The 21,781-nt window shown below is 42.8% G+C and overlaps 1 protein-coding gene across 2 annotated transcripts in view; it reads left to right on the top strand.

Moving 5' to 3' along the window:
- The window catches only part of GLI3 (GLI family zinc finger 3), a 269,151-nt gene that overhangs the window by 143,125 nt on the left and 104,245 nt on the right, over window positions 1-21,781 (top strand). For both annotated transcript variants that reach the window (XM_089917837.1, XM_022593050.3), the window contains one exon: window positions 10,734-10,839. In XM_089917837.1, coding sequence (XP_089773963.1) covers window positions 10,734-10,839 — 106 coding nt within the window. The remainder of the gene's footprint in view (window positions 1-10,733; window positions 10,840-21,781) is intronic.

The following is a 21,781-nucleotide window of genomic DNA, read 5'->3' as shown; positions in this document are numbered from 1 at the left end:
TGCCCTGGTTCGGCCTGTTAGGTAGATGGAAGGGTCCTGCAGTGCCAGACAGGCCTGGTTCACTGCGGCTATTATTTGGCCTCAGTTTCCTTTCTTGTCTTTCCTTCCTCCTTTGCCTTTCTGATAAGAAACATGAATTGAGTTCCTACTGGGTGTGCGGTACAGTGAGCCTCTTCTGCCCTCGAGCCCCAGATAGCCTGGGAGGGAACGCAGATGGTTCTGGTCTGACAGCAGTGCCACAGAAGGGCCTCATCCCCAGGTGGCCTGGCATGGTCCAGGAACACAGTGAGTGCCCCTCCTGTGTGTGTGTTTATCCACCACAGCTGTGCGTACAGCGTGGGCTTCAGTGTGAGGGAGAGCTTCTGAGTAGGAACACAGGGCCTTCAGCGGGCTTAGCATCAGGGAGAGAGGAGATGTGGGTAAATAGAGTTTGTCCGGGGCAGTCCCCAATAACCTGAAGAATGAAGAAGGGAAGAAGGAGCAAGTGGTTCCCACAGGGACTCAGGGAGGCTTGACTGAAGGGGTGACATTTGCACTGAGTCTTGAAGAAAGAGTTGGGTTTGGAGAAGGGGGAGAACTTCTCAAGCAAGGCACAGCATAAGCCATAACAATGAAGGCAGCACTGCATCTCGGACGGGGAAGTACCCTGAATGTACCTGGGGTGTTGGGGGCCTTGAATGCCATGGTAAAGGGTTGGGCGGGGCTGGGAAGGCTCTCCTGGACCACTGCAGATCTAGGGAGCAGGAAGGACCATGGTCCAGTCTAAGGCTTAGGGATGTAAGTCTGGAGAATATAGTTTAGAGAAGAGATGATAAGAAGCCTGAGCTCTGACCGTGTCATGGTAAGAAGCAGAGTGGCTAAGAGTAGGGGCTTTGGAGTAAAAAGGACAGCAGCTCTGCCACTCTGTCCCTGCATTTCATTTCTTTGGATAAGGCCCTTAACCAGTTCCCTTGTCTGGAAGAATGGGCATACTCACTCCTGCTCTCCAGGGTCAAAGGAAGAAATAGATGAGCTCATGAGTGTAAAAGGCTTATTTAGCACAGCACCTGAATATATTAAAGTATTCACTAATTGTCCTTATACTCATGATTGTTTTAGTATTATTAATTTCTATTAATGGGGCAAACCTTCGAAGACCTTTAGTTGTTGATGGACAGGAACTAAAATGGGGTGGATGGTGGAGGAAGAGTCTATAATCTACTCCTCGACAGCTTCTCGCCTGATTTTGAGCAGAATGAATGTGGACCTCATTCATTATTTAATGGCTACGCAGACTCTGACCAACACACCCTGAAGGTCACTGCTGGTTTTCCAGTGCCTTCAAAATATTTCTCAGGGTGGCCTTGGATGGGTGGTTTCTCTTTGACTTAGCGGGATTGTTCTCTGCTGTGGAACTCTGGGGAGAAAGGTAAAGGTGAGCTCTCTGATGCTCTGAGCCTCAGCCCAGGCAGTTACCATGCAGGAGCCCGGGGTTTGTGTGCCTGAGAGCTCTTCCTGATTCCTGGTTCAGAGCAGGATTTGAGCATCGAGGTGTCTGGGGCTGTGCTGGGAGTGCCACCTCTGGTGGTGGAATAGAAAAAGCACCAACTTGCATCACAAGGCTCTGGTTTCTGTGACTTTGGGTACCTCATTTAGCTTTTCTGAGCAGATAATGGAATATTCCCTTCGTAGCTCTCAGGATTGTGTGATAATAGGAAATAAAGAGAAACAAGACTTAGGGGGATAATAATAAAGCCTTGGAAGTGATGATTTTAGGCTTGTCAAGAGGATCCCATGAAGAAACGGACATGAGTTTTATGAAATGTAAAGCATTGTATTCCTTTGCTTTTACATTTTGCTACCTGCTTCTGCTAATTTTGCAACATTGAAAAAAAAACATTTGGAAGCTCTTTTTTGAGTTATTTTAGACAGGACACAGCTTCTAGATCTCATCATCATTGTTAATTGTTGGTTTACTAGCTAAACCAGGCAACCTCTGAATTCATCGTGTCTCTAAGGCTTCTGTAGTTAGAGCTGAGATACCAGATGCTTTCCTGGAAACGTTTCATTCTCTGCCTTCACTTCATCAGCGTTAAGAATCCCAAATGTGTTGGGCTTCCCTGGTGGCGCAGTGGTTGAGAGTCCGCCTGCAGATGCAGGGGACACGGGTTTGTGCCCCGGTCCGGGAAGATCCCACATGCTGCGGAGCGGCGGCTGGGCCCGTGAGCCATGGCCGCTGGGCCTGCACGTCCGGAGCCTGTGCTCCGCAACGGGAGAGGCCGCAACAGTGCGAGGCCCGCGTACCGAAAAAAAAAAAGAATCCCAAATGTGTATTTTTGAAGCTATGAATTTGGCTTTTAAATTGTGTTATACAAAAAAATGGTCATTCACATAAGAATTTGTCACTGGTAAGAATTTCCATCTTTTAATTTCCATGCTTTCATAAGAAAATACACCATTAGCATAGTTCAAGTAAATGGATTTGTCACTTTTAAATATAGTGACTCCTTATATGTTTTCCTGTGATTTCCCTTGGACAGTTTTGCAGTTTCAGTATAATGGCTGTAAACCTTCTCTTATTTCTCTTTGCTGCTTTTCCCTCTGTTTATTTTTTTCTCTGATCTTGGCAGGAAAGCTGGAAACAACAAAAATATGATGGCTGCATATATATGGGATCATAGGCAAGGCACATTCCACAGGCTGTGGATGGAAGGATTTTATTGGTCGGTCAGTAGGCAGATGTGGTCTATTTCTGCCATTGGGAATCCAACGGATGTGATTTTTAGTTGAGAAACTTGCAAAGACTAGTGGATGAAAGAAATTAAAAGGGACCAGGAAGGGGCGAGCTCAACTGTTTGTTCACTACCCAGGATACATTTGAGGTGGTAAAGGCAGATTTCTTGTTAATTTACTTGCAAAGGGCTATTTATCATTTTCTTGTGGAAACACATAATTATGTTTGTAAAAGGATCATGGCCTGGATGGATTGTGATATGACCAGAGTGTAGTGCTGGGTAGCACTTAGATCTATTTAAAATATTAGATTAATTTAATATATCTGCATGCTTGGCACAGAAGAAATAATAGATTGCTATCTGAAAAGGACTTCCCTGGCGGTCCAGTGGTTAGGACTCTGCACTTCCACTGCAGGGGGCATGGGTTCGATCCCTGGTCAGGGAACTAAGATCCCACACGCCGTGCGGTGAGACCAAAAAAAAGAGGAGTCAGGAATGTTGGGTGGTTGCCAGAAGTAGAAATTGCTTGGGTTTTATACATAACATAGTTTTGTTAATCAGCTTTCTACGTAACTTTGTGTGTTTTACTTAACTTATAAGGAAACTTAAATTTGCAAATGTTAAGTGTTTATTGCCATCATTTGCTAGATTTACAGTCAATTTCATCCATTATCATTTTTATCTTAGAATTTATTTATGATAAATAAAATCACAGGGTAAGTATCCTTTTTCTGAATAGTTGTCAAATTGGACACTTCTACTGTAAAGATTTTTTAAGTCACACAAATAGGCATATCGGTATTTCACACATACAGTGTTATCACTCAGAAAGTACGTATCCATAAAAAAAAAATGGTGTGTGGTTTTTCTGAGTTGTAAACATTTCTGAGAATCACTTTCTTGGGGTATGCTAAGGACAGGGTTTGTCAAACCGTTTTCTGTAGGGCCAAAAGAAATATATTAGGTTTTGTGGGCCATGTGTTTCTCTGTCGCAGCTCTCCAACTGTGTCTCTGCACTTTGCAGTTTGAAGGCAGCCATATGCAGTATGCAAACGAAATGGCACCTGTATTCCAATAAAACTTTATTTATAAAAACTGCCCAGGGGCTTCCCTGGTGGCGCAGTGGTTAAGAATCCTCCTGCCAATGCAGGGGAAACAGGTTTGAGCCCTGGTCCGGGAAGATCCCACATGCTGCGGAGCAACTAAGCCCATGCACCACAACTACTGAGCCTGCGCTCTGGAGCCTGCGAGACACAACTACTGAGCCCATGCGCCACAACTACTGAGCCCATGTGCCACAACTACTGAAGCCTGTGCGCCTAGAGCCCGTGCTCCGCAACAAGAGAAGCCACCGCAATGAGAAGCCCGCGCATCGCAACAAAGAGTAGCCCCCACTCGCCGCAACTAGAGAAAACCCGTGCGCGGCAACGAAGACCGAACGCGGCCAAAAATAAATAAATAAAGTAAATAGATTAATTAAAAAAAAAGAAATTTAAAAACTGCCCAGTGCAGGAGTTTGCCCCGCATAGCGTATGCTCCACAAGTTAAACTTCCTGCCATGGTATAAAGAGACAAAATAATAGATCTTCTTTAATGCAAGGCATCTATCAGATGTCTTGAGTATACTATAACTGCATTTCCTTAAAACTTGCACCGCATTACAGAGGGTCTTATAAACAAGATGATCTACACTAACGACTCTGGAGATGCTTCCGGCTGCACACAACATGCATGTAGGACTGGAAAGAAGATTCCTGATGCTCCATGAAGCGCTTGCTTCATGGGATGACGCCACCTGGATGTCCAGCAAGCCCACAGCTGCTCCCTTTGGGGTTCCACGCCTTAGATTCTGCTCATAGCAGACCAGCAGGGCCACATGCTTTAGACATTCCCGGTCAGGCATCCCGGGGCTGTCCTCAGAGGGGCAGACGAGCCCCTTGCTGGCGCTGTGTTATCCACAGGCATATTCCCGTCCACGGTATAATCCTGTCCACAGGCAGGAACACAAGGATGTCTGAATGGGGAGTCAGTCCGGGTGGGGAGTCCGTCCACATGGTGATGTGTTCCTTAGGCCACTGAGCCCTGGAAAAGGTCTTGCAGGTGTCAAGGTAGTGATTAGAGACACTCAGCGGGGGGAAGAGGCAGAGATGACACTTGGGTGTCACTCCACCATCTCATCGGAGTGGTGAGGGCCCCTCTCTCCCCCTCTTGAGACCTCTCCTTTGACAGATGCCGGATGATTCCTTTGGTTTTGGCATAGTGGGTGTTGCCCACATTGGGTTTTAACATTTCTACTGATGGCAGGCGATTGAGTGAATTGGAGGGGACTGGACATTCCTACAGGCAGGGCTGACCCTAGTGACAAGAAAAATCATCTCTAGTGCAGGTCTAGAGTAAATTCCAAAGTCAGTGAACAGATGTCTTCAGGATTTAAATAAGCCAGGAGAATTTATGCCCTGGGCAGTTTACTCTTGTGGGTCTTCCTGTACTGTTTCCTGGGCACTTTCAGGCCACTCAAATATCATTAGGTGAATTAACTCCTTCAGGGCACAAGCGGAGCGGCCTTTGATCTCTCTTTTTTAATCTACAACTTTTGTATGTAAATTTCAAACCTTAAAAGACAGGTTCCCAGAATGGCATCCGAGAGATCTCATAGCCTGAGGGTATTAAAACTATTTCTTGGGAGAAGGATGCAGCAACTGAAGATAAACCTCCAAGTGTCTTTTCCTGGCTACAGGTTTTATGATCAACCCAGGCTGTTGTGAGACCTAAAAATCAATGCCTCTCATTCCTAATGAGAGGCTCACCGCACAGCCTGATGACAGCCAGTGTGAAGTCGAATACTGACAACTATACCCAGCACAAATATTGTTACTATGCATTTCAGTTTAAACATGTGTCAAGCCAGTTACATATTTATGGGGTTTAAAGACTCTTCCACTCGTGCCTAGGATAATAGGCACTCTGCAAATCTCCCTTTAGTCTAAGAGGAATTTGGTCCAATAGTCAAACCTCTTGCGAGTCTGTAATAAATCATCTTTGCAGGCCAAAGCATGGACAGTTGACCGCTCCCCACTGCTCCCCAGACTTCCCCCACCTGGTAGAGTTTTAATTCCTTCAGTAAAATTGACTCCCCCAGTTCTGCACATTATTCTCCCTGTCTTCCATTTAGCCTGTTAGCTTGCTGACAGCAGAGTGCACAGCACTTAGCAGCTGGTTTGTGGAACCATCAGTCAGGAAATTGTATGATAAATAGGAGGGAGCCAGGTTTAGTGGCACTTCCTTCTGCTTCAGCAGTTTTTGCCCGACTTTGGAAAAGTCATCATGTGGTGTTTTGTCAAGGGCCAGAGCAGGAGATGGCTGCGGTGCGGTGACTTATTACACATACCCCTGAGTTACGATGCTCTGCAGCTGTGCTGCTCATGTGTAAATAATAAACCGGGAGGTGGGTAATTATGGCGGCTGCTGGCGACACGGGCCTGTTCTCGTCCTGTGGGTTTTCTTGGACAGCTTCTTGGGCTCGTGATGGAATATACTGCGATCTTCCACATAGAAACGACCAGCTGAGATGCAAGGGAAGCACTCCGTGTTTGAGGAGTGGCAAGCATTTTCTTTTTTTGAGAGGTGTGTTGGGATTAATGTCATGGGATGCCACATATGTTAAAGGACATGCTTGTCCTGCTTTTTATTCTTGGTTTTTACTGTTAAGCTGTGGTCAAGCGTGTCTTGAATTGGAAGAGGGCTGTTCCATTGCGTTTACCAGAAAGCGGCTTAAGAGGTGTGATTTCCATTGATAACTGACATGAGGTATAATTGTTTGCACAGACTTTATTGGTCCAGGAGACCACTAGTAATTTTAGTTATTTTCAACTAAATCGAGAAGGAAACAAATAGAAATAAAAATGCTTAAACTAAAATCAGATGTCTTTGATGAAATCAGATCATATCCATATTTTTTGGCTCTCTATTTAACCTGATTCCAGAATATGGAATTCATAAATTCCCTTGGGACATAAATAAACACTTCGAGTAAACAGTGCTGCAAGATGCATCACATACTTTCATTCAGAATTAACTTTTAAACTCACAAAACACACTCAACAGTGAGAAATGACTACTAAATGCCCCAGTAATTCCTAACCCTCACCCTCACCCTCACCCTAACCCTTTTCCCTTAAATATTTTTTTAATGCTTGGTCATTTTCTCTCTCATTCCGAAAGGAAGAGAGAGGGTGAGAGACAGTGAGAGAGACAGTGAATTTAAATCTGTTAATTTCTTAAAAATAAAAGGATGGCAATGCCTTTAAATATCTGTAATAGTCTTGTAGTTTTCCTTGGGGTAAAGATTTATACTGCTTGGGTACATGCTTTTGATTTTATTGAATTATGTGCCTGGTTTTCACCCCCTATGCATATAATCTTTGCAGTGTTATTATAAATACTCATATAAAAAATAATGACTGTTATTTCCTGGATATATGAGGCATATATTGAATGTTGAATCAATTCACACATTTTGAGCCCTTGTGTGTATGAAAAATCTGGATTTGTGTTTCTTCTTAATTCACAGCTGCACCCACATAGAGAAGAGCAGATACAGTTAACACCCACTTACCTGTTGCAGAGAATTTAATCACACAGCACACAGCCAAGAGCCAGGAAGTAAAGAAGTGAAAATATCTTCAACTCTGACATGGTTGTCACAAAGTCCCTCAAAACGCCATATAGGGCTTCCCTGGTGGTGCAGTGGTTGAGAGTCCGCCTGCCGATGCAGGGGACCACGGGTTCGTGCCCCGGTCCGGGAAGATCCCACATGCCGCGGAGCGGCTGGGCCCGTGAGCCATGGCCGCTGAGCCTGTACGTCTGGAGCCTGTGCTCCGCAACGGGAGAGGCCACAACAGTGAGAGGCCCGCGTACCGCAAAAAAAACAAACAAAAAAAAGCCATATAAAATGATGTGTGGGAAAAACCTTAGCAGGTGTGTCAGATGGTATGAATGATTAATTTACACCCAGTTCTAGTAGGTTTATTCCTCCAGGTTCCAAGAGCCCCATGACACGTGTTAAGTTTGAAGTCTGCTGGAAGCAACCTTGTTCGAATCAGCAGTGACCACTAACAGGCGAAGAAGAGAAAGAACTAGGCTTGGGTGTGCTCGCCATCTCCCTGACCCCCGATCCCCGTGACCTCAGGCCCACCTGATCCCGAATGCCAATGATTCATTTGGGCCTGTTCGAAATTTAAAATCAGGAAACATTCACTGAGTAGGTGTCAGACTTTCAAACTCATGAAAAAGATTACTCCACTCATTTTTACGTTGTTTTAGGAAAGATACGTCATTTTCTAACAAAATGGTTAAATGAAATAGGACATTTGGGCTCTGCAGGACATTGCTGGGTAAACTTTTCAACTTAGCACACAAACTATCAAGACTTGTGTTACCAAAAACACCAATTCCAACATCCTCTCATATTAAATCCTAAGTGGTGCATTTAAAATATAAATGATTTTTTCATATGGACTTTATAAAATGTATAAAGTGTGATCAGGCAGTCAGCACATCCCTCACCTGTTGAATTGGCAGCATCGTTGTACGTTATATCATGGTGACAGTGATGAGACATTACTAAGATATTTCCTTTTCTCCCTTGTATCGCTCCCTCCCTGCTTTATCATATAACAAGCACAAAATACAGTGAGTAATTGACATTTTCAGCGCTGTAGAACCTCTTCTTCTGGGTCCTAAATCTGGTGGAATTTGGCTTTGGGTGCCTCCATAGTGCTGTCAGTGCTGTAATGCTGTACATTAATAGTTTTTCTCTCATTTTTTTCTCCTAACCATATTCTTAGATTCTCAAAGGAAGGCAACAGGGGCAAAGTCTCAAAAAAGGAAAGTAAGACATCATAATTATTTTTTTTTAAGTTCTTTTGTTTACATTCTAAAAGATGCTTGTTGAAGAAAATTTGGAAAAAAGAGAAATGTATAGGGAGGAAAATGAAAACCACTTGAATTCAACAAACACATGTATAATGGTCACCCCCAGGACTTAAGGAAGTTCACAGTGGGAGGTGCAGTCACACCCTAATCTATGTTTGATACACCCACTCCCCTGCCCCGCGTGGAGGTTCTGTGTCACTTTTTCCATCCATCGCTCAGAGCCTGTTTGCAGGGCGTCATTTGGAATTGCCTTTGCCGCCTACTACACTAGGCAAAATCTTCAGACTTTTAGAAGAAGCTCAAAGCCCTTCTGACACATCAATTCCTGGGAGTGTTTCCTGAGCAGCAGCGGCGTGATGCCGGCCTCCAGGACGACCACATGTGGAGGGTAGCATTTGCAGCACGAGTTCCGAGTTCCTGTATGTTTGCTGTCTTATCGGGCTCTGAGCCGTGGAGGCTCACCTCCTGATTTTGCACTTCTTTACTGCTTCTTGAAACTTGGGAAAAACTTTAGTGCTTCTCATGGTAAAATCTGGTAAAACTATTTTCAGTTCTTGCAGTGAATTACTATTTAGAAAAAAAAAGTTTATTTTCAGATTTGTCAGCGGTAATCAGGGCAAGTAAATGGAGGTAGAGAACTATTGTAAGTACGTGCATACACAGGAACCCCAAAACAGTGATGGCTGAGAGCGGGAGGGGAGGCTGGTGTGGGTCTCAGGGGAATGCTGGGGCTGCAGGGAAGGGACCTTTAGTGTGCGCCAAACCCCCCTCTGTCAGGCCAGGTAGCATTTCTCTGGCCAGCCTATACATTTGCTGCCCCTGTGTTGGGATTCCGGAGGCCTGACCTAGAGCAAGATGGAGGAGGAGCATGCATTTAAAAATTTAAATAGTGTGTGTGGGGCTTCCCTGGTGGCGCAGTGGTTGAGAGTCCGCCTGCCGATGCAGGGGACACGGGTTCGTGCCCCGGTCCGGGAGGATCCCACATGCCACGGAGCGGCTGGGCCCGTGAGCCATGGCCGCTGAGCCTGCGCGTCCGGAGCCTGTGCTCCGCAACGGGAGAGGCCACAACAGTGAGAGGCCCGCGTACCGCAAAAAAAAAAAACTGTGTGTGTGTGTGTGTGTGTGTGTGTGTGTGTGTGTGTACACGTGCCATGGATTCTAGCAGGGACTTTTCTTTTTTTATTTAACATCTTTATTGGAGTATAATTGCTTTACAATGGTGTGTTAGTTTCTGCTTTATAACAAAGTGAATCAGCCCTACATATACACATATCCCCATATCTCCTCCCTCTTGCGTCTCCCTCCCACCCTCCCTGTCCCACCCCTCTAGGTGGTCACAGAGCACCGAGCTGATCTCCATGTGCTATGCGGCTACTTCCCACTAGCTATCTACCTTACGTTTGGTAGTGTATATATGTCCACGCCACTCTCTCACTTCATCCCAGCTTACCCTACCCTCTCCCTGTGTCCTCAAGTCCATTTTCTACATCTGCGTCTTTACTCCTGCTCTAGCAGGGACTTTTGAACATGACTCTTTTCCTTACAAAGCATCATGGGTATGGGAGAAATGAAAGCTAGTAGTGATATTACGTCTTTGTCTGAAACTCTCTTGACAGTGTCATTTTAAAATTAAAAAGTGGGGAATTCCCTGGCGGTCCAGTGGTTAGGACTCTGTGCTTTCACTGCCGAGGGCCCGGGGTTCAATCCCTGGCTGGGGAGCTACGATCCTGCAAGCCGCGTGGCGAGGCCAAAAATAAAAATTAAAAATAAAAAAGCGTCTTGGAGTCTGTTCCTCTTGGCTTTGTGGCGGCCCTTGCCCTCTGGCCGGCCTCTTGCAGGGTAGAAGCACGTGTTGTTTCTCTTTCTTGCTTTCCTGCTTGCGTCCAAATTGCATTCAGAGGCTTTACTGCCTCAGGTGCTGGTATTAGCATCTGCTTGGTTCTGAACTGTAAAGAATTCTTCCACAAATTCTTCAGGTAGATTCGGCACCAGTTGTGAAGACTGTGTTAGCAGTGTGGTTTCATGGATTGGCATTCCATTTCAGAGTGTTCCATTTATACAGGCTGTACTTTCTTTCTTTTTCAGACCCTCCTCATCTCTTTCCTGCATTCCATCCTCCCGTACCAATCGATGCAAGACACCATGAGGGCCGTTACCATTACGATCCGTCTCCGATCCCTCCATTGCATGTGTAAGTATTACAACTTTACCCGTCAAAGAAACAGCACAAAATACTGGCTTTCACCATCTCAGGATTTTTGTTACCAGCACAGCTACTGGTCTTTGAAGAGGTGATAGAAGTCTAAGATTTACTTTTGAAATACAGCAAGCCTGTATGTTCCTGGACTCACTGAAGCAAATCCCCGCTGCTTCCTGAAGAATGCCTGTCACACTAGGTGGTTGGCAGGTATTTCTTATATAGTTTTGCTGACATGTGTTCCGTGGGCTGTAAATACTAAATTAAAAAATTGGGCCTAATGGAAGGTTACCACTCAGGATGTGTATTTGGTCGAGAGCGGGTGTGAAGTTTTTCATGCTCCAATTTCTGTTACGGGAAGGTCCTGTTCCAGGGATGAGGATGCATCGTAATGAAATGTTCATGGTAAATTTTCATAGCCCCTGTGGTGTGTACACCAACGGTCACTTGATTGATGGGAACGTCACCCAAACAAAATGGCAAATGTGATCGAGCACATAGTTTACACAAAGATAAAAGGAGAGAATGGGGGTGATAACATACATTAGAAAAGGAAGAAGAAAAGCCAGATAATCATATATGAGGCTAAAAAAAATGATACAAATGAACTTATTTACAAAACAGAAACAGACCTAGGAAACAAACTTATGCTTACCAAAGGGGAAAGGTGCAGGGGAGGGATAAATTGGGAGTTTGGGATTGACATATACACGCTCCTATATTTAAAATAGATAACCAACAAGGACCTACTGTATAGCACAGAGAACTCTGCTCAATATTCTGTAATAACCTAAATGGGAAAAGAATTTTAAAAAGAATAGGTACATGTATATGTATCACTGAATCACTTTGCTGTACTCCTGAAACTAACACAACATTGTTAATTAACTAGACTCCAATATAAAATAAAAATTAAAAAAGAAAAAAGGAAGAAGAAAATATCCTGGAAATTAATGTGATCTTACTCAGGTTAGGGGGGAAAGAGGATCAGGTAGTCAGGATAGCCCTCACCTAAACTAAAATGGTCTTCGTTTGCAGTATTGTCCAGAAAACTGATATATACTATTAACAAGGGAAGTCAATCTTTGGGAGCCGCTGACCCTTATGAATGGCCTTGATTTTATCTTTAGTCATATCTGGTAATCACCCTTCATTCTGAGACAGTAAAGTTAGAAAAGCCCAAATAATACTTTGAAGAATACTGCTAGTTATTTGGATGGTAGATTGCATCTCCATGGCTCTTAGTTACAGCTGTGTAATTACATATACGCCAAAGAAAAATGAAGTTGTTTTAAAACAAGTCCTCCTCTGTGAACAGAATTAATTGATATTAACAACCCTAACTATATGCCCAAGTACACATATAATATTTTATCCACAGTTTTTTTGATCTATCTCCCATTACTGAATTGTAATTTCAGAGCAGATTTGCCTGGAGGTAAGTCATAAATCTGTGTTCAGATTTCTGTAAGCATTAAAGGAGAAGTGGATATTTAGGGAGAGAGAATGCAGAAACTTGTGACTTTATTCTTCAACTTTTCACTAGAACACAAGTAAGTATTTACAGGCTTCTAAACCCTGCTAAAAATACACTCAAATAAAACCAAGACGCCAATTGAAAGCCCTCTAATACAAAGGGAAGGAAATTATAATTTCAGGCTGAAACCTGCTATGGAATTCATCCTGTTCTACCAAAGTTTTGCAGTACAGATGGGACCACAAGGGTCTCAGACGAGGATCTGCCCTGTGGTACAGAGCCAGCAAGGGCCCACCGGGCCTGGGAGATGCAGATGACTTCTCCCAGACTCCAGTCTCTGAAGTGCTGAAGTAATTTAAATCAGGTTTTCTATGGGATTTCAGAGTGCTTCACTCTTAAAAAATTATAGAGAAATTCGAAAAATTATAGAGAAATTTCAAAAAGTGAATTTATATGATAGAATAAACTAGTTCCTCTGCGTTCATTATGGTTTGCCTTGTAATTAAATTCAAATATGAATTTATCAGTAAAAATCGCAAGTCTTGGTTCTTTGGCAGAATGTAAGAACAGCAGTCCCCCGTATAGATCACACTGTATGTTCTAGGCCCTAATTGCTGTATCTAAAGAATTAGCTCGCTAGAGATAAAAACACCACAGGATAAGGCAGGTCAAGTTTGGAGAATCCTAGGGGAGAGGGCTGCATTTTCTACCGGACTGCTGAGCAGGGATTTTTATAGATTTTAATATAGTCAACCCTTTGTGTCTTCCGGTTCTGCATCTGAGGGTTCAACCAACCTTGGATTGAAAATATTGGAGAAGAAAATTCCAGAAAGTTCCAAAAAGGAGAACTCGAATTTGCAGCACACTGGCAACTATTTTCAGAGCATTTCCGTTGTATTAGGTATTATAAGTAATCTGGAGGTGATTTAAAGTATCCAGGAGGATGTTCATGGGTTATATGCACTATGCCATTTAATATAAGGGATTCGAGGATCCACGGATTTTGGTATCCGTGAGGGTTGTGGAACCAATGCCCTTCAGATACCGAGGGATGGTCGTCCTTCCTGCTTTTTCAGCCAAGCTTTAGGATAATTTTGCAGCAATTGACTAAATTGTTCTCTAGCTGCCTAAATGTTTAGTTACCAAAGATTCATGACGTACGGCTTGTAGATAATCCTGAGCCTCCCAACACACGCTCTGGAGGTGCTAGGGGAGTGTCATTGCTGGGCACAGAGCGTGCTGAGCACGTGCTCTGTGGTCTCCTGGGACTGCTCGGCAGAGCGGGGTCCTGGGTGGAGACACTGAGCTTTTGGAGTAGGCTCTGGGAAGCCAGGGTCAGTCTCACCTCTGTGCCTTATAATGTGACATTCTGTCTGTGTTACCCTCAGTGGTCTTCCCTCCCCGCATGGCAAACACTGGTCAAACTCCTCACCCTCGAGGCCTAATTCAAAATCACCTCTGCTGGCTGTCCCAGAGGCTGTTCCTCAGAGAACCTTGTGTGCCTTTATCGCAGCCAAATCCTCTTGCCTGGGTCAATTATTGTTTAGCGGTCACTGCCCGTGCTAGATTTGCAGGCATTGCCTAACCCTCAGCCAGGCACTTAGTAAAGCATGCTCCTTCAAGGTCATTTTAGGCGTGGAGGGTAATCTAGGCAAATATAGCTTGGTTACTAAAATCTTAAAAGCGCACCTTTGCCAAGGGGCTAAAGCAGTAGCCTGGAAAAATAAAATGATTTTATCTAGAAGTTGAATTCCAAAATGCTTGTTTTATAATTAGCTTCTAGAAAATGAGATCAAGTGAGCTTACGGAGTTTTTAGAATAAATATTTTTAATTATAAGTAGACAACATTTGGGGATATTCTCATTGTTTCGTACACATGATTGTTCTTCTGGTGCCGACTTCAAAAATTAAATTGTAAGTCTCTTGAAACAGGATGTGTGTTGATGATGGAAATGCCAACAGGTCTCTGTTTAGAAGGATGGCAGACACTGCGATAATTATGCTATCGTATCCTATCATTAATGATTCTATTGAAAGAGGTTTGTAAATTGCTCCTCTTTTTAGATAAACCAGCCTGTATTAAGGCGTCAATGATACGGTGCAGAATTAAATTAGAATCTCAGAAAATGAAATATGCTCTGTATTAGCTGTTTGACACTTAATTTGCCTCTGAATGAGTACAGGAAATCACAAATTAACCTGCCTTTGTTTTTCCAACCATGGCTTATTAGGTGTTAGAACAACTGCAATTACAGCCTAATAGTAACCACCAAGCCTTATAAATATGTACGGAAATGCGTCAGTTTGTGTTAAAGAGCCCAGTTTGTTAAATGGAATGCCTTTAGCTTACCCGATTTACTCTCACAGTATTCTCCAGAGTTTATGGTTAGGCAGTGTAGACAGAGTATAGACATTTAAATTGTTACAAATACAGTACTGGAAATAATGTTAGAATATATTAGTATTTCCTTTCTTAACTCGAAATCATGAATTCAGATGTGGGATTTCTAAGGGGGACGTGGAATGTCAGTATCATCTTTCCCTGAATTGTCATGTAAAGGTTGTCAGAAAAATGTTTGATTCCTGCATTATGTTTATTTAATTCAAGTAGTTTGAAAATTAAGAAACACTGGATATGGGGAATTTTCCCTTTTCTTCTGAAAGTTATTCTCCACGGAATTCACCAGAACTTATGTTCAACAGCTAATTGGAGTGTCTTGTTCTCTCTCAAATCATTTGCTTTGACCACAGAGTCCATGTTTTATTAAGCCATGTAGAAAAAAGTACAATGTTTTAGAAAAATATCAATGAGTATATTTTATTATGTTGCTGAGATCATTTGGAGCGTTAATGATAGAACCTGAATCTGTAGCCACATGGTCAAGGCAGAAATTTCATGTGGTTATTTCTACTTCTTGGTCTTCTCTCTGCTTCCTGCTCTGCATTGTTTCCATCAGGGCTGTGGGGTTGCATAACTCCAGCAGCTATCGTTGTAACCTACGGAAATTGATGATGTTCTCTAGGCTAAGGATTACTACTTGTTTTAAAATTCCACTGGGAGACGCAGACATAGAGAATGGACTTGAGGACACGGGGAGGGGGAAGGGTAAACTGGGATGAAGTGAGAGAGTGGCATGGACATACATACACTACCAAATGTAAAATAGCTAGCTAGTGGGAAGCAGCCGCATAGCACAGGGAGATCAGCTCTGTGCTTTGTGACCACCTAGAGGGGTGGGATAGGGAGGGTGGGATAGGCAAGAGGGAGGAGATATGGGGATGTACGTATACGTATAGCTGATTCACCTTGTTATAAAGCAGAAACTCACAATTGTAAAGCAATTATACTTCAATAAAGGTGTTGAAAAAAATAAAATAAAATAAAATAAAATAAATTCTACTTGGAAATTTAGACAATGAGAATATTACATCCCTCTCCCCTAGAAACAGTTGTATTTTCAAGTGAGTACTTTCTCGTTAATGAAGAAAGCGCTCTTTCTCTTGCATTTTGAGTGTGTGCTTTTTTTCTTTGCTTTAGTGTTAGAATGCATTTAAGCACGCTTACTTTTGAAAGTAATTTTTTTGTTTGTTTTGTTTTGTCTTTTGGCCACACTGCACGACGTGCAGGATCTTAGTTCCCTGACCAGGGATCGAACCCGTGCCCCCATGCAGTGGAAGCACAGAGTCTTAACCACTGGACCGCCGGGAAAGTCCCCAAAATATCGATCTTTTACATACAGGTTTTTTGAGCCCAAGTTTCCTCATTTATGGACCAATATGAATTTCAGACTGTCCGTTTGCTTCTGCTGAGCTTGGCAATTCATTTTTAAAAGCAGGATCAGCTTCAGTTACTAATTGATTACAATAATTCGAGCCCCACAGATCTTGACAGTGGAGCTGAGAGCTACCCTTGTCTCGTGCTATGGATGCGAGCAGCGCTGCATCCCAAGCCAGCACCCTGACAGTCTGTCGCACTTCACCATTCACTTAACTAATTCATTTTACAAAATCAGCTTCATCTCTTCTCTCCTGGGGGAAATGAGTACTCATGTTCTCTTCTACTCGGCAGCTCTTTCTTCTCTGAGTTGAGTCAACGTGCCTCTTTCCAAGGCTGCCTGACTCACTGGAATTATTTCACCGAAGTATGAAGAGCTGCTTCTCCCACTAAAAGTGGTCCACTTCCTGGCCCCTGGGGAGAGGACAGGACACGGTAGATCATTAATATGAGCTGAGAGAGAGAGGGATTTGGAAATAAATGAGGCTCCCCCCGCCGCCACCATGGTTATGACTGCCTTTTAGGGTTCCAAGCGGGGAGACCAGTAGCAAGTTTGGAGTAAGAATAAATACATTTCTTTCCAGACAGAGGAAGCTCTAGGAAAAGATAGAGTATTATGGTAAAAGCTTAGAGAAAGAAAGTGGAAGTGGATGACCAGAACTACTACTCAGTTTCCCTCCGTCCTCTCCTCCCTCCCTGGATTCAGCACCTTGTGTGAGTTGCTTAGTGGGAATTCATCTAATAATCATTCAAAAGCAGCCTTCAACCTAGCCATCTACGTAAAACTTGGTGATGGGCTCCTAATACGTAATAGTGATTTCATTATTTTTATTCACAGGGAAAGCCTCCAGTAAACATGTAGAGATTGAGCAAAACCTTGTATTTGTATTTGGGGGCATAACTTGTGTGGAATACTTTAATAGTACAGTTTAAAATTAACACAGGCGAGTCCTTTCCCCCCGTGTTTGTGCTCTACCGTAAACGTTATTGAGACTGATAGAGTGTGATGACGTACCAGATTTCGGGCATACCTTGTTTTATTGTGCTTTGCAGATATCTAACTTTTGTACACACTGGAGGTTTCTGGAAACCCTGTACTGAGCAAGTCTATGGATACATCTTTCCAACGGCATTTGCTCACTGAGAGTTAGCATTTTTTAGCAATAGAATATTTTTTAATGAAGCCACGCACATTGGCTTTCTCCTAGACATAATGCTACTACACACGTAATAGACTACATTATACTGTAAACATAACTTTTATGTGCACTAGGAGACCAAAAATTCATGTGATGTGCTTTATTTCCTTTATTATGATTATTATTTCCTTTATTATGATCTGGAACCCATAATATCTCCCAGGTAGGCCTATACATCAAATACTGTAGCTAACATTTTGTAACACTCACCTCCACCCTCCAAAATAAGAAAAGAAAAAAGAAAAGAAAATGAACTAGGTTACAATCACATCTCTTGGGGGCAAAGACCACCTGTGTATGTCTTTGCATTTGCTAGGCTGAGCCCGTGCCTTTGCAGAGTGGCTCCTGGATAAATATTGTTTTCCATGGTGATAATGGGCTCTCCTTTTTTAGGCCAGTGCAGGAGGACTGCCATCCTCTTTCTTTTGTTTTTCTTGGTTTACTTTGGTAGCGCGTGTCACCTCATGCCAACAAAGCTAGCACACTGAGGACTCAAAATCAAAAGCTCGATTCCTTCTGAAGATGATGTTAATATAAATACCTACTGCAGTGTCAGATGCTCTCCACTGCCAAGTGAATTCCCTGATATTAAATTAGTTACTGGTTGTGAAGGTCTGAGGTCACCTTATGTGACTAGGTACCATTGAACTTAATAGCCACTTCTCAGGCCCCTCACGTGGAAATACAATTAATGAAATTAGCAATCTTTAATTGATAATGAATACCAAAATTCCAAATATAAGGGGGAAAAAGAAATGACAAGACCATTCACATAAAAAATATAATAATGGCCACAACTGACATTTTTGACTACTTACTGTGGGCGCAACTTTAGAAACTTTACAAAACGATCTCACGTAGTACTTAGAATATTCAGCCTTAGGATGGAGTTGTTATCACTAGCCTCCTTTCCAAGATATGGAAACCCTGACACAGAGAAGTTAATGGTTGTGCCATTATTTAAACCTAGACATCAAACACTACACTCCTTGCACTTGACTTTCATCCTCTGCTCGTGAAAACGAACACTGGGGCCTTTGGTGCTCTAGTTTATACTTACTGGATGAGCCCAAATAGTTCTAACACTACCTGATAGGAAATTTTCAGTGTCACTGGCTGTCATCGTCTTCTGCAGAATTCTGAGATAGGAACATGGCAGTGAGGAGAAGAGCTGGAAGAAGCCTCGTCTGTAGCAAAACAAAAGAAAATTAGATACACATCAAGGTTTGCTACTGTAGAACTTGTAACCCCCAATAGCTGGACATTTATATATCCAGCTACATGGAGTATTGGGTGAATTGTGATTCATCCACTTGGTAGAATATTGGAAAAAACAGTAGCATTTGAGAAGACCGTATGAAAACATGGATAAATAATGGTCAGTGATTACAGCTGTGTACCCTATAAAATGTAAGCCAGGTTGGATGAGATCATATCATGTATCTGCCTGGAACCTTCTTCCCTAAGATGTCCATGGCTTGCTCCCTTACTTCATACATTTCCCTGCATAGGCATCTCCTCATCAGAGAGGTCTTCAATGAAGAACCATCTAATGAACAGGGATTGACAAACTATGGCCTGTGAGCCTAATTCGGCCCATGGCTTGTCTTATTGGAATCTAGTGACTGCCGCTTATTTACTATTGTCTATGGCAGCTTTAGCAATCAAGGGCAGAGGTGAGCAGCTGAGATAAAGGACATGGCCTGCAAAGTCGAAAATACAAAATTTCCCAAGGCCTGATCTAAAATAACACCCCCTTTCTAGCCTCACTACTCCCTTTCTCTGCCTAATTTTTCTTTTTTTGTAAGTGATGCCATGCACCATATTTTCGACTTTCAGGCTTTCCCACTGCTATTCCCAACATTTCTTGTTGCATATCGTATCAATTCACAAAAAAGAAAATAAGTCTTATTGTTTGGGTATCATTTCTTATGATCAACTGAAAAAATGTAAAGTCTGCCTCATTTTCAAGCACTGCCGTAGACCACCTACATCCACAGTTCCCAGTCTAAGTATGAAAATATTGGTGAGTTTCAATTCCTAAACTTTAAAAATTTTGATGAGCTGGCGGTATCCGTGCAGGTGAACCCACCCACACTTTACTTTGCATTAAGAAATGAACATGAGGAAAATAAATGGTACTCCAAGGGCATACTACTTTTTTCTGTTTTGCAATATTCCTTTCTTTAAAAAAATTTTTGTGAAGTAGAGTTGACGTACAGTGTGTTAATTTCTGCTGGACAGCGAAGTGGTTCAGTTGTACGTATATATGCATTCTTTTTCATGTTCTTTTCCATTATGGTTTATCTCAGGATATTGAATATATTCCCTGTGCTCTACAGCAGGACCTTGTTGTTTATCCATCCTATGTAGAATAGTTTTGTCTTACAGTATTTCTAATGACTGAAATATTGAATTCGGTCATTGGTTACAGAGAAAGCAGGCCCTAATTATAGTGCATATTCAGAGAGTCTGAGAGCCAGCTTCTTGGATAAACTCCTGTGTTCTTTGTGCTGGGCTCAGCGGTCCGGCCGGGAGCAGATACTGACTGAAGGTATTCACGGCCACTGAACCAGAAGCTACCAGCTCTATAGAGCCTGCCGTCCAGCCTGTTGCAGGGGCCTGGGGGGCACTGGACTGTAACAGACTTTTTTCTTTGTGTACAATGCTTCCACTCATGTTAAGCCTGGCTTCAAAGAAAACAGAAATTTACTGCCATCATTGTATTTAGTTTTCAAAGTACGCATTGGAGAAAATTGAATTTTCACAGAATTTGTCCCAACGGGAAGGCACTTTCCGGTTAGTTTTTAGGTGATACATACCACCCAAACCCAAGCTGCCTGCAGCTCTTCCTCTGTGGCCATCCCTCCCTCACTTAGGTAACAGAACCTGCTTTTTCCAAACCTAAACAAAGACATGCCATTTCCTATAGCCGCTCAGCAGGCTGAGTTCGTTTCAGACCCTTCCCCAGGGGAACAAAGGCTGGGGACACAGGGCTGCCTGTCACTCATTTCTTTTTGTTATTGCTGCATCCCCACCCCTGCCCCCAGTGAAATTCATACAGGAAAAAAAAAATACAATGTTCGCAGATTTCTTTCCAGGAAACTGCCTGCTAACTTTTTGAATCCTAAGTAACAAATCAGCTAGATTTTTGCATCTTTGGTGATCCGAGCCAGCTAAGCATACTAAAAGGAAAGAGCAAGAGGAAAGTCTGTTTTCAGACTCATCCTCTGAGTCCAAGGGTAGTGATGTGTTGCAGAACATGCATTAGATAACAGTATTGAAAATAAATTTGAAATAAATATATGGACCATTTTTAGTTCCAATGTGATCTTTGTAAGAGGCATATCGGAACAGTAATGGGCATATCGTGACACTGCAGTAAAAATTAACCAGTTAAATGGTGCATTGGTCCCATGTTTACCTCCTGCTTTAACCCAGCGGAACTGGTGACACTGTATCAATGTTTGTAACACTGGTGTTGCTAAACGTCAAGTGTAATGAGAGATCTATACCCTTCACCTCCATCTCTCCTCTCCCGCTGTCTCTGTTTGTCTCCCTGTCTCTCTCTCTCTCTCTCTCTCCCTCCCTCCACACAGCCAGGGAAATTGAACTCAGAAGGGTAGGAAGTGGTAGGAACTGCCTTAGGGCATGAGAGTACAGTCCTCCCTTTGTATCCGTGGGGAATTGGTTCCAGGACCCCCACTGGATACCAAAGTCTGAGGATGCTCAAGCCCCTTATATAAAACGATATGGTATTAGCATATAACCTATGCACATCCTCCCATAAACTTCAAATCATCTCTAGATTACTTACAATACCTAATACAGTGTAAGTGTTAACATACATAGTTGCCAGCATGCTGCAGTTTCCAAGTTTTGCTTTCTGGAACTTTCCAGAAATTTTTTTTTCCCCAAATATTTTCTATCCATGGTTGGTTGAAACCCATGGATGTGAAACCCCAGATACAGAGGGCTGACTGTACATTTCCAGTAAAGAAAAAAAATAAGGATCTCTAATCCAAAGCTATAGATTTTCTAACATTCAACTACTAATATTCTGGGTAATGAAAACATCCCACATGTTTATGAGTTATAGATATTTAAAACTTTCTTATCCAACTACAGAGAGATTATAATTTAATTAAAAATTTTGCCATTGGGACTGTCATAGGGAATAGGAACTTAGCCTCCATCTGAAAATCTAATTCATTAATACCAAAATGAATGAGCGGCAGGCAGTTGAAGGCATTCTTTTACAAGTTCACCTGTGAGGGTCCCTCAGCGCTGGTTGCTAGTGGGTACCTGTGAATAGTCCCTAAGGAACCTGACACCGCCCCCCCCGCCCCCCAGGCCCCAGTCATTCCTAAGTAGTAAGAGCTTCTGCCTGAGGGAGTTATATTAACTCAGTGCATTAAATAATTCCCGGGGCCTGACAAGGTTCATGTGTGTCTTCTACTACCTAGAATGAGTTTAGCACTAAC

The sequence above is a fragment of the Delphinapterus leucas genome, chromosome 9, assembly GCF_059928025.1.
Source record: "Delphinapterus leucas isolate spDelLeu-1000000601 "Yukka" chromosome 9, BTC_Dleu_Yukka2, whole genome shotgun sequence".
NCBI classification, from domain to species: Eukaryota; Metazoa; Chordata; class Mammalia; order Artiodactyla; family Monodontidae; genus Delphinapterus; species Delphinapterus leucas.
Note: the sequence above shows the minus strand (reverse complement) of the source record. Positions and strands in the feature narration are given on the sequence as shown.